The sequence below is a fragment of the Ovis aries genome, chromosome 21, assembly GCF_016772045.2.
Source record: "Ovis aries strain OAR_USU_Benz2616 breed Rambouillet chromosome 21, ARS-UI_Ramb_v3.0, whole genome shotgun sequence".
In the NCBI taxonomy this organism is placed as follows: Eukaryota; Metazoa; Chordata; class Mammalia; order Artiodactyla; family Bovidae; genus Ovis; species Ovis aries.
In genome coordinates, this window is record NC_056074.1 from 4,853,335 (window position 1) to 4,865,337 (window position 12,003).

At 39.5% G+C, this 12,003-nt stretch overlaps 1 protein-coding gene across 2 annotated transcripts; it reads left to right on the forward strand.

The window, feature by feature from the left end:
* The first annotated feature begins 246 nt into the window (after positions 1–246).
* Positions 247–9,358, forward strand: LOC101120706 (tripartite motif-containing protein 77-like). 2 transcript variants are annotated; one of them, XM_015103034.4, is made up of 6 exons: positions 247–657; positions 1,881–1,976; positions 4,811–5,041; positions 6,669–6,691; positions 7,404–7,501; positions 8,786–9,358. In XM_015103034.4, the coding sequence occupies exons 1-6, from the start codon at positions 247–249 to the stop codon at positions 9,277–9,279; spliced, it is 1,353 nt and encodes a 450-aa protein (XP_014958520.2). In that variant the 3' UTR covers positions 9,280–9,358. The 2 variants fall into 2 exon arrangements, with proteins under 2 accessions (XP_014958520.2, XP_014958521.2); XM_015103035.4 differs by lacking the exon at positions 4,811–5,041.
* The last annotated feature ends 2,645 nt before the right edge of the window (positions 9,359–12,003 follow it).

The following is a 12,003-nucleotide window of genomic DNA, read 5'->3' on the forward strand; positions in this document are numbered from 1 at the left end:
CTCTGATTTCTTTGTCTTTGAAAAAGAGATAATACTGGATTTCTAATAGGGAACTGAGAAGTAATGCTGGAGGCCAATGGTGGGAAATAATAATGCATTTTACTGGTCTGTAGGACTCTTTTTTCCTCACCATCCTCAAAACATGGGCTGTCCTCCTATAGGACACATGTACTAGCAAGAGAAAGCTTAAGCTCAGCTCACACGCCAAGGGTAAAGAAAGTCCTTTCCTTTTGTTTTCTTAGAAACATGCCATCGGCTTCCACACAGCGTCTCCCCGCTGAGATCATCTGCTCCATCTGCAAGGACACGTTCACAGACCCTGCCACCATTAGGTGTGGGCACCGATTCTGTACGCCCTGCCTCTGTCTCTTGTGGGAAGATGCCCCAACAGTTACTTGCTGTCCTGTGTGCAAGGCGGTGTCTCCAAAAATGGACCTCAAAAGCACTATTCTTGCTAAGAAACATATTCGTTCTACTGGAAACTCAGTTATCTGCCAGTTACCTGGCTCTGCCAAGCAGATGTGTAGGACACACCAAGTGATAAAGCTCTACTTCTGTGAAGCTGACAAGAGCCTGCTGTGTTTGTTCTGTGCTCGCTCCACAGGGCATGCCGCTCACAAACACTATTCAATAATGCAGGTTGCAGAGCACTACAGGGTAAGTAACATCTCTGACTGCACTTTAAAATGTGAAGGACCCTGTATCTGATAGGCACTGAGCGAAACACATCGGTTAATATCATTTTAAGCTATTAACAAATACAATTTCTGAACACCATGTGCCAGGCACTATTCTGAAATCTAGAGATAAAGCAGTGAAGAAACTAGGTACCATCCTTGCTTTCCTGATGTTTAAATTCTGTTGAGCTGAAAGAGAGGAATGATGATGAAACTGATGGGGATTAGGATGCCGGTATTTCAGAAGTAATGTGGTAGATGGGCTTCCCTGGTGGCTCAGACAGGTAAGAATCTGCCTGCCATACAGGAGACCTGGGGTTGATCCCTGGGTAAGGAAGATCCCCTGGAGAAGGGAATAGCTACCCAATCTAATACTCTTGCCTGGAGATTCCCGTGGAACCTGGTGGGCTACAGTCCATGGGGTCGCAAAGAGTCAGATACAGCTGAGCCACTAAGCATGCCCACAATGTGGTAGATAAATACCTAGTTTCAGTAAGAGTCATTGGCTACTACAAACACGATTATAATGGTCCTGTTCTAATTACTGCAGATTTAGAAACACTGGCCAACATTTTCTGACAGTGCCACAGGAGAACTGAGGACTAATATTTCCCAATTAAATATATAGCAAGAGACCTCACAGAATGAATTAAAAGGTATTCCTTCCTCTTCTATTATTTTAGAAGAGTTGGAGAAAGATTAGTATTGATTCTTCTTTAAATGATTGGTGCATTTCATCAGTGAAACCATCTGGTTCTGGGCTTCTCGTTGTTGGAAAATTTTTCATTATCGATTCAATCTCTTTACTACATACAGGCCTGTTCACATTTTCCATTTCTTCTTGAGTTAATTTTGGTAATTTGTGTCTTTCTAGGAATTTGTTCATGTTGACTTAAAAAAAAATGCATAACATGAAAAAAAAAACAAAACAGAAACAAAAGCAAGATTCACTTCTGAAAACTGACCAGGTTATTATAAATTCAATGCTAAATTCCTCAGATAATGGATTATATTTTTTTCAAATTTAGACATTCCATCTTTGGTTGATCCCCCCAGATTTAGGAGTTAGTATTCTAAAGGAAAATCACTGACATCTCTGCTTTCTTTACTGTTTGACCCATGTTCATCCCCTTATATCTTCTTTTAAATATCTGAAATGTACTAACTTTGCTTTTCTAGTGCTACAAATTAGTTATTTTGCAGGAGCACCTTCTGATGCAAATGAAGTCTATTTGGAAAAAGAAACAGGAAAATCAACGAAATATAAAAAATGTGACCAACACATTCAGAGCATGGGAGGTAAGCCACAGACCCTGAATCCCTTGGAGCCAGTTTGGAACAAATACCCTGGTAATTGTAAGTTTACAGTGGAAGAACTTGAATTAAATCATAATGCCCCCTGAGAGGGTGATCAAAGAGAGCCGCATATGGAAAAACATGACCTTCCATGTAGGCTTTCATGTTGAATGATCCCAATAGGTAACTAAAAGATTTTTCCTGATTTTCTTGATAAAGCAATATCTACCACTAATACTTCAGGAGAGACGAGAAAATGCAGTATCACAAAACAAAACACAATGGTCAGTCAGATGGAGGTAAAAAAACAGTTCTGTAGGAGTTTAATAAACTTTGAATGTTAAGCTTCTCAAACAAAAATCATCCTGAAGCTAATGTTTTAGCAGAACCTGTAAATTCATAACACAGAGATCTGAAGGACAAGAAAGCTAAATATGAGAAAAAATCATGGAATTATCTGGGGCATGTAGATAGCACCTATTAATTAGTTCGTAGGGTATGAGGCAGGTAGTGAGAGATATGGCTGGCAATGTAATTATAGCCATGGCAAGATGCCTAGCTAAGGATTTGGGGTTTTATTATTCACTGGTTCACATTTATGAATGGAGAACCTGAAACTAAAGAAGTTGAACTACATTTTCAGTTTCAAAGAACTCAATCACTTCTAAAGAAGATATATCAGCAGGCTATATTACAGAATGTTGCATTAAAAAGAAATCTGTGCATAGTGAGTGAGTGAAGTCACTCAGTTGTGTCTCTTTGTGACCCCATGGACTATAGCCTACCAGGCTCCTCCGTCCATGGAATTTTCTAGGCAAGAGTACTGGAGTGGGTTGCATTTCCTTCTCCAGAGGATCTTCCCAACCCAGGGATGGAACCCGAGTCTCCTGCATTGAGAGCAGACACTTTACCTTCTGAGCCACCAAATACTGGAGGACAATAACAAAATTACCCTGATCATTTAGGATGGCTTCCCTAATGAACATTCCTTCATAGGAGGGCATGTGATATGTTGCTCACTGTTCTAGGTCCACAGAGAGATATGGAAATGGACAAAAAGAAACAAATCGATGACTTCAGTAGGATATAATCTCGTAAGAGAAGTCATGTAACAAATAAAGAAGAATAACATTTATAATACATCACATTTGTAAAGTTCTTGGAAGAAAATTAAAGCAGGGATATACATAAATAGTACAGGTTTGGGGGATGTATGCTGGCTAGAGAATACCCATCATGAAGGTTACCTCTGGGTAGAGATCTAAGAGATCAAAGGGAGTGAGCCAGAAGCTCTCTGAGAACACATCCTTCTGGAGCACAGAAGTCAGAAGCTATGTTCTGAAAGTTTGAGTCCCCCTCAATTCAAATGTTGAAATTCTAACCCCCAAAATGATAGTGTTAGGAGCTTTGGCCTTTGGGAAGTGATTAGGTCATTAGGAAAGAATCCTTATTAATGGGATTCTTATAAAAGAAGCCCTAAAAAAAAAAAAAAAAGAAGCTTAGTAGAGACTTGTCCCTTCTGCCATGTGAGGACACAACCAGAGGATGGTTATCTAGCCAAGGCATAGAAGAAACCTAAATGTTCGTTGACAGATGAGTTGAGGAAGAAAATGTAGTATATTTATACAATGAAATACTGCTCAGCCATGAAAAAGAATGAAATAATGCCCTTTGCAGTAGCATGAATGGACCTACAGATTATCATACTAAGGGAAGTAAATCAGAGAAAGGCAAATATCATATGATATCACTTACATGTGGAATCTAAAAGAATGATATAATTACACTTACTTACAGACCAGAAATAGGCCAATAGTCACAGAAAACAAGCCTATGGTTATCAAAGGGGAAAGTGAGGGCAAGGATAAATTAGGAGTTTGGGATTAACATATATACACTATTCTACATAAAAATAGATAAACAACAAGGACCTACTTTATAGCACAGGGAACTATCAGTTCAGTTCAGTTGCTCAGTTGTGTCCAACTCTTTGTGACCCCACAGACTGCAGCACGCCAGGCTTCCCTGTCCATCACCAACTCCCAGAACTTGCTCAGACTCACATCCATCTCATCCTCTGTCATCCCCTTCTCCTTCCACCTTCAATCTTTCCCAGCATCAGGGTCTTTTCTAATGAGTTGGCTCTTTGTATCCGATGACCGAATTATTGGAGCTTCAGCAGCAGCCCTTCCAGTGAATATTCAGGGCTGATTTCCTTCAGGATTGACTGGTTGGATCTCCTTGCTGTCCAAGGGACTCTCAAAGTCTTATCCAAGACCACAATTCAAAAGCACCAACTCTTCAGCACTCAGCAGGGAACTATAATCAATATCTTGTAATAACCTATAGTGAAAAAGAATTAGAAAAAAGAATCAATAAAAAAAAAAAAAAAGAAAAAAGAATCAGCTATACACATGTATATGGATAACGGAATCACTTTACAGTATATCTGAAACTAACACAATATTGAAAATCAATAATCCTTCAACAAAAAATACATGCATATGGTAAAAAATGAAAACCAAGTATGTGAATGTGCTTTGTAAAGTGGAGTGTATTTTAATTATTATTAAGCAAAGAAAAAAAAAAAGATGCCTACTTAAGAGGTGGGCTTTCACAGTACACCAAATCTGCTGGCCCTAATCTTGTATTCCTACCTTATTGTACAGTGAGAAGTAAATGTCTGTTATTAATAAGCACTCAGTCTTTAGGACTTTTGTTACAGTAGTCCAAATGAACTAAGACAAGCATTCTATGTATAACACATAGACAACAGATGATAAGGGAAGAAAAATACCATCCAAATACATGATCTAATTAATCCAATGTCACTGCAGGGTTTTATAAATCTACGACTGGTGATGATACGAGCTGAATACCCTAAAGTGTGTCAGTATCTCCAGGAAGAAAAGCAAAAACATTTAGAGATGTTGGCGATTGAAGGCGCAGTTATTTTTCAGCGACTCAATAGGAATGTAGCCAGAATGATTCATATGGGGAAACTCCTGAGAAAAATATATGAGGAACTGAAAGAAATGTGCCTTAAAGCAGATGTGGACATGCTCCAGGTAAGGACTAAGGAAGGATGTTGGCTGCAGAACACCAACCCACATGGAAAACACTTGTATCATTTGACATTACATCCTCTTTGGCTTCCTTTATTTTTCTGACTCCAAAGTCCAGCTTCTGACTCTTCTACTTCTGTGATGGCAGGTTTTGTTCCTCTTGTATAACCTGGAGACAAAACATCAGTTTTGCCTTCTATGGAAGAAGGAGGACTATGTGGAAAGATTCAAGGAACAGAGCCAGAAAAAAAAAAAAAATCTCCCAAACCCTCTTGTATCCTTCTACCATACAGTCGCCCTTCTAACTCTCTACAGGTTTTGCATCTGGGGACTCAACAAACCACTGATGGAAAATATTTTTTAAGAAAATTCAGAAATTTCAAAAAAGAAAAACTTGAATTTGCCAATGCTGACAATGATTACATAGCATTTACATTATATTAGATCGTATAAGTAATCTTGTTATTTAGTCACTAAGTCATGTCCAACTCTTTGCGACCCCATGACCTATAGCCTGCCAGGCTTCTCTGTCCATGGGACTTTTCAGGCAAGGATACTGGTTGTTCATTGTTCAGCTGTTAAGTTGTATCCAACTCTTTGCAACCCTGTGGATGGCAGCACGCCAGGCTTCCCTGTCTTTCACTATCTCCTGGAGAATACTGGAGTAGGTTGCCACTTCCTTCCCCAGGGGATCTTCAGCTCAGAGATCTAACCCTTGTCTCCAGCTGGGCAGGTGCATTTTTTATCATTGAGCCACCTGGGAAGCCTTTAAGTAATCTAGAGATGCTTAAAGTATACAGGAAAATGCGTGTACATTATATGGATATACTGTGCCGTTGTATGTAGGAATTTGATCACCCAATGGATTTTAGTATCCAAGGGGGATCTTAGAATGAATTCCCCTCATATAATGAGAGATGACTGTGTTGAACAGATAATTTAACTTTATATTTGCACTTGATAATATGTGTAATATGGGTAACCTGTGTAACCATAGGATGCATTCATCCTTTCTATTGTGAAGTTCTAGATTCCGAGAAGGCAATGGCAACCCACTCCAGTACTCTTGCCTGGAAAATCCCATGGACGGAGGAGCCTGGTAGGCTGCAGTCCATGGGGTCGCTAAGTCAGGCATGACTGAGTGACTTCACTTTCACTTTTCACTTTCATGCATTGGAAAAGGAAATGGGAACCCACTCCAGTGTTCTTGCCTGGAGAATCCCAGGGACAGAGGAGCCTAGTGGGCTGCCGTCTATGGGGTCACACACAGTCAGACACGACTGACGTGACTTAGCAGCAGCAGCAGCAGCAGCAGCAGATTTGGAGTCCACACACCAAAGAACTTTGGGGAAACCCCTGTGAATACTTTGTATATCAGGACAAAGAAGAGTCATTCATGCACCCTAAGAACAATTTGACTTTCAATTTTATCAAGATTATGATCTTGTCAATTGTATGTAAATGTGAGACTGGATTTCATATTTATAAGAAGAAGGGAGATGACAAATGATTTTATCCAAGGAAGAAAACTGGAAATAATGAATTTTCCAGTATAATCTCATATCCTGAAACTAGACTTACCAGGAGTGTTTGTGCTGAAAACTAAGCCTTCCTCTCTTTTTCTTTATAGGGTGTGGAAGACACAATGAAAAGGTAAGTTTGCTCCTCTATTTAAATCATGATAATTGTGACAGTGATCAGGCTATTTCTGCTAAGATATAGCCTCCCTTTCAATGAGAAGTTTCTTTCTCTCTGTATTTATCCCTTCTTTCTCTAATAGCTGCCAGGATTTATATAGTCTACCCTTTGGTGACCGTATGGTGGAGAGAAGCGCAGTTTCTATTGCAAGACTTTCTGTAGAAGTTGCAAAGAGATGACGGTTTTTCCTGCCCGTAATTTCCAAATCCTAGTTATCCAAGGACTATTCCTGGTCATCCATGGGAAAGGCAGATAAGCTCGGAGAAGCAGTAGGTAGAAGGATGCTGAGAAAAGGAGTGAGGTAGAATTCATCAAGAAAGAATATACAGTAGTGATGACATTTCCTATGTGTTAAATGGCAAGTTCCAACAATTTTCTGCCTATTAGATTTCAGGAATTAGATGAGAATTGCTGTGTGGATCCCCTAGGGAAGCTAGAAGGAAGGAACCAGACACAGTTTTGATTGAGGCATCACATTCTACGAGGTTTGATATGCCAAGAGCAAGGAAGTGGATTGTAAAATATCATAGCAACTTCAGTGTTCCTCCATCTGAGCAGTTAAATTCATACCCTTTAAAGGTAATAATGAGGATTCTGTTGAAGCATCATCAGTGGGTTGCTAACGATACCTTTAGACCTATTAGTAAGTGGGCCTTTCTCTTTACAGGAGTCAGTTAATGCAGCTGTACATTCCCCAGCCTTTGGACCCACAGCTCAGTACGTGGACCATCACTGGGATGCTGGAAAGGCTTAACAGCTTCCGAGGTGAGAGGCAGCACTCTGCGTGAAGGCAATCACATTTCCTACATGACTAGATAACACATTAATGATATCTCTTTACTGCTCTGTCTGTTCTTTGTAGAGAACAGGGGAGCAGGTACATATGCAAACCCTTATAACTTATTTATTTTATTGCTGATTGTCAGAAAAGTTAACTGAAGCCTATCAAAAATAATCAAATATGACACATAGTTTTTCATATAGCTACTTGCACTGAGTTAAAATAGTAATAATAAAAAGAACACTTTGACTTATAAAAATGCATATCCACTCAGTGTATTTCATCTTGTAGTTAGCTGTGGGTATTTAGATTATATGTGGATATTGAGATTCTTAAAATCACCTCAATGCTGTTATTTAAATGTTTACCGGAATATTAAAGGTAATGATTGTATGTGAAAAATCACAAGACTTTCAAAGAGCTTGAAAGCAATCCATAACTCATTGTGTAGAGGACTCCCTGAGACAAATGCAACTGAAGGTAAGCCCAGCACAAAGGAGAAGCTGGACTGAGATGGGATGAGTTGGATTCTGATTTAGCAGTGACTCCATTAGAAATTCTGAGAGAAATCACTGCAAAAAAAGAGCACATATAGATATTTGGTTTATTTTATTTTTACTTCCTTAAATGTTAAGCCCTTATATCCTAGGCAATGCGATCCCTATTAGGACTAAAAATAACAATGTCATAAAAAATACAATATATATTTATCATGATTGTTTTTTATTTTGTGATGATTAATGACTTAAGGGCCATTTTGTTATTTTCTTGACATCTATGAATGGACTCCCAAATTTTTAGTGAGGTAGTGAAAATAAGCCAGAGTCTGGCATCCTATATCTTTATGTATTCTCAAAGTTTTCCTTCCTCCAGTTGTAATCATTAGAGATTTTCTGGCTCTTTAAATAGATAAGAAGCTCTTCCTGTTCTTTCTATGTATTTCCAGTGACACATTCTGTATAAAAGGGTGTGGTAACACAGGGTGTCGAACATCTGTGATTAAAGGGTATTCTAGAACTAGCCAGTACTGCCACACTTGTGGGAGCTAATTGTTACAAGTTTCAGAATTTTAGGAGCAATTATTAAAGGACTGGCACCTTGAAACTGGTCATGGTGGGTTGAAATATTCCCAGCAAATAAAACAATTCAGTTTTGCTTCATTTCAGAGATTTGGTTGCTAAACATTCGTCACAACACCACTGTAGTTATATGTTCCTCAGACCTTGAAACCGCTGTTCTCTGACTTCATTGCTTTCATTTTACTGAAGTGTATATTACGTTGGATGGAAAAATACGAAACTGTTGCGTTCCTCTGATTGAAGCCCTGAGACGTCTGCAATGCGGTCCTGTCCATCGAGATGTGCCTTGGGACCCAGCACGTCCAGAGAACACTCCTACATGGGGTGCTCAGACCTTCACCGCTGGCAAACACTACTGGGAGGTGAATGTGGGAAACTCCTGTGACTGGGTTATAGGGCTCTGCAAGGAGTCCTGGACAAGCAGGAATGATATGCTGCTTAACTCTGAGGACATTTTTCTACTTCTATGTGTCAATAAGGATGGCCATTTCAGTCTCTTTTCTACCTTCCCATTCTTACCCCACTATATTCAAAGACCCCAGGGCTACATAGGGGTGTTTCTAGATTATGAATGTGGTATGATAAGCTTTATTAATGTTGCCAGAGGTTCCCTTATTTGTAATTTCCTCTCACGATCTTTCTCTTTCCCTCTCAGACCTTTCATTTGGTGTGGACCCAAATGATCAGGAACAGGTCACAAACCTAACCAAGGTTTTGGGAATTCTAGTAGCTGAGGGGGCTCCTATCCTGGTGACGTCTAGAATGCGGAAAATCAATTATAACTTCACTGTGTTTAACTTCATTTTACCTTTAGGACTTATAATGGCTGCATTATTTTTTAAAGTGGTAGTAATGTTAATAATGTCCATTTGTCTTTTACATTTCATTTAAATAAAAGCAATCACTTTTATTTTATTGGGTAGGATATAGGCACTTTTCGTCTGCCATCTGAACTTACTAGAGATGAAAGAACACTTGGGTGTGGAAACCCAGTCAAATGCATGAATGCAAGCAGAGGATTCTTCTTCCAGAGAATCCTTGTCACAACTCAAGGGCAGCATAGAATTTTCCTCTCCTTCCACTCATCTGGCTAAATTCTATCCCCCCTTTAATCTTCGGTTTCCTGAAGTAGAGTAGATCAATTATAATATGACCTCAAGAACAGCTTATTCTTTCCCTTTGCAAAGCTCACAGTAGATTTTGGATCTTCTTTTGTAGCTTTCAGACTGCAAAAAAGGAAGGCCATTGTTCGTCCTTTTCATAACCACATTCTAAGGATAAAACACTAGGTTAAGGATATGAAACACATCCAAAAAATATTTGAACAAACGAATATGTAGGAAAAACATTAAAAGCAACGGCTATATAACCAAAAACATTTACTATCGTGTAGACACAGTCTCAAAAAGTGATGAGGAACATTAAAGAAATGAATTAAGTTATTGTTCAGGTTCGTGGCTCAGAAATTCAGTTTAGTGGGCGAGATATAGATTGTGTATGATTTGATTCCCTCAGTGTTGCTGTTAGTAGTTCTCAATGATGAACAGATTTTCAGGAATACACACATATTTTTACCAGAGTTATAGTAGTACAGATAATATGGCTTAGATGCTTGGAATCTGCAGTATTTTTAAGGAAGATATATAGAGTGAAAATACTGTGAATATATATTTTCAAGGATGGACAATGAACTTTATTTCTCACATATACAAAACATCCAAGCTGTCAACAAATTTCATTTCAAAGAGTGTTACTGACTTAGAGATTAAAACTTTGCAAAATAATCAGACATTGAAATTCATCTTTTTGGGGATGTATTGCTCAACATAATGACTCTAGTTAACACTGTTGTATGATAGATAAGAAAGCTGTTAAAATAGTAGATTCTAAGAGATCTCATCATAAATAATTTTTTTCTTTTTTCTTCTATTTTCATATGTTTATATATATATGAAGTGAAGTGGGAAAGTGTTAGTCACTCTGTTGTCTGACTCTGATTCTGTCAGTTGTATCCAACTCTTTCTGACCCCACGTACTGTAACCTCTGTCCATGGAATTCTCCAGACAAGAATACTGGAGTGGGTAACCATTTCCTTCTCCCAGGGATCTTCCCAACCCAGGGACAGAACTGGGGTCTCCTACATAGCAGGCAGATTCTTTACTGGCTGAGCCACCAGGGAAGCCCATATATATACATATAAATATTTCTCTTCCCACTCTGCTTTCTTCCATCTCTGCATCTTTTGTTCCCTCTCTTCACAGAGAAATTGGTTTAGGGAATAATCTCGGAATTAAATGTATTTCTATGAAGTTGTAGTGAAAAGTAAATTTTAATTAGAGTTTCAAGTATTTGCTTAGGGATTATTTAAAGCAATCTAATAATGCCTAGGTGGCACTCAGTTCAGTTCAGTCACTCAGTCCTGTCCGACTTTTTGCAACCCCACGAACTGCAGCACACCAGGCCTCCCTGTCCATCACTAACTCCTGGAGTTTACTCAAACTCGTGTCCATCAAGTCGGTGATGCCATCTAACCATCTCATCCTCTGTCATCCCCTTCTCCTCCTGCCTTCAATCTTTCCCAGCATCAGGGTCTTTTCCAATGAGTCAGTTCTTTGCACCAGGTGGCCAAAGTATTGGAGTTTCAGCTTCAATATCAGTCTTCCCAAAGAATATTCAGGACTGATCTCCTTTAGGATGGACTGGTTGGATCTCCTTGCAGTCCCAGGGACTCTGAAGAGTCTTCTCCAACACCACAGTTCAAAAGCAGCATTTCTTGGGCTCTCAGCTTTCTTTATGGTAAAACTCTCACATCCATACGTGACTACTGGAAAAACTGTAACTTTGACTAGACCGACCTTTGCGGGCAGGTGGCGCTAGTGGTAAAGAAACCGCGTGGCAGTGCAGGAGAAACGAGATAAGGGTTCCATCCCTGGAGGAGGGCGCGGCAACTCACTCCAGTATCTTCGCCTGAGAATCCCAGGGACAGAGGAGCCTAGCGGGCGACAGCCTATAGAGTTCCAAAGAATTGGACACGACTGAAGTGACTTAGCACACACGCACAATAATGCCCTTGTTTTTGGAAGGGATCCAAAAATTGTTTCATACCTAAACTTTTTAGAATGATTCTGACACCGGCCAAAACGGGATAAATTGTCAATAGTATGTCTCACCCACAGATAACTGAAAACTCAGAATCGACTGTAAACAGTAACTATGTGAGGACTGCGAAAAATGAAAAGTGGAAAGTGAAATGAGGAGAGAAGTTAAAACTGGAATCATTACCCGCAATGAGCTGGATTTTGTGGCGTTGCTTTTCCGCTTTTCTTTCCCAGCATTGACTGAAAGGAAGGGAGACAGCTCCCTGGTCTGCACGGCTTGGGCTTGAGCATGCAGCAAAAGGTCACAC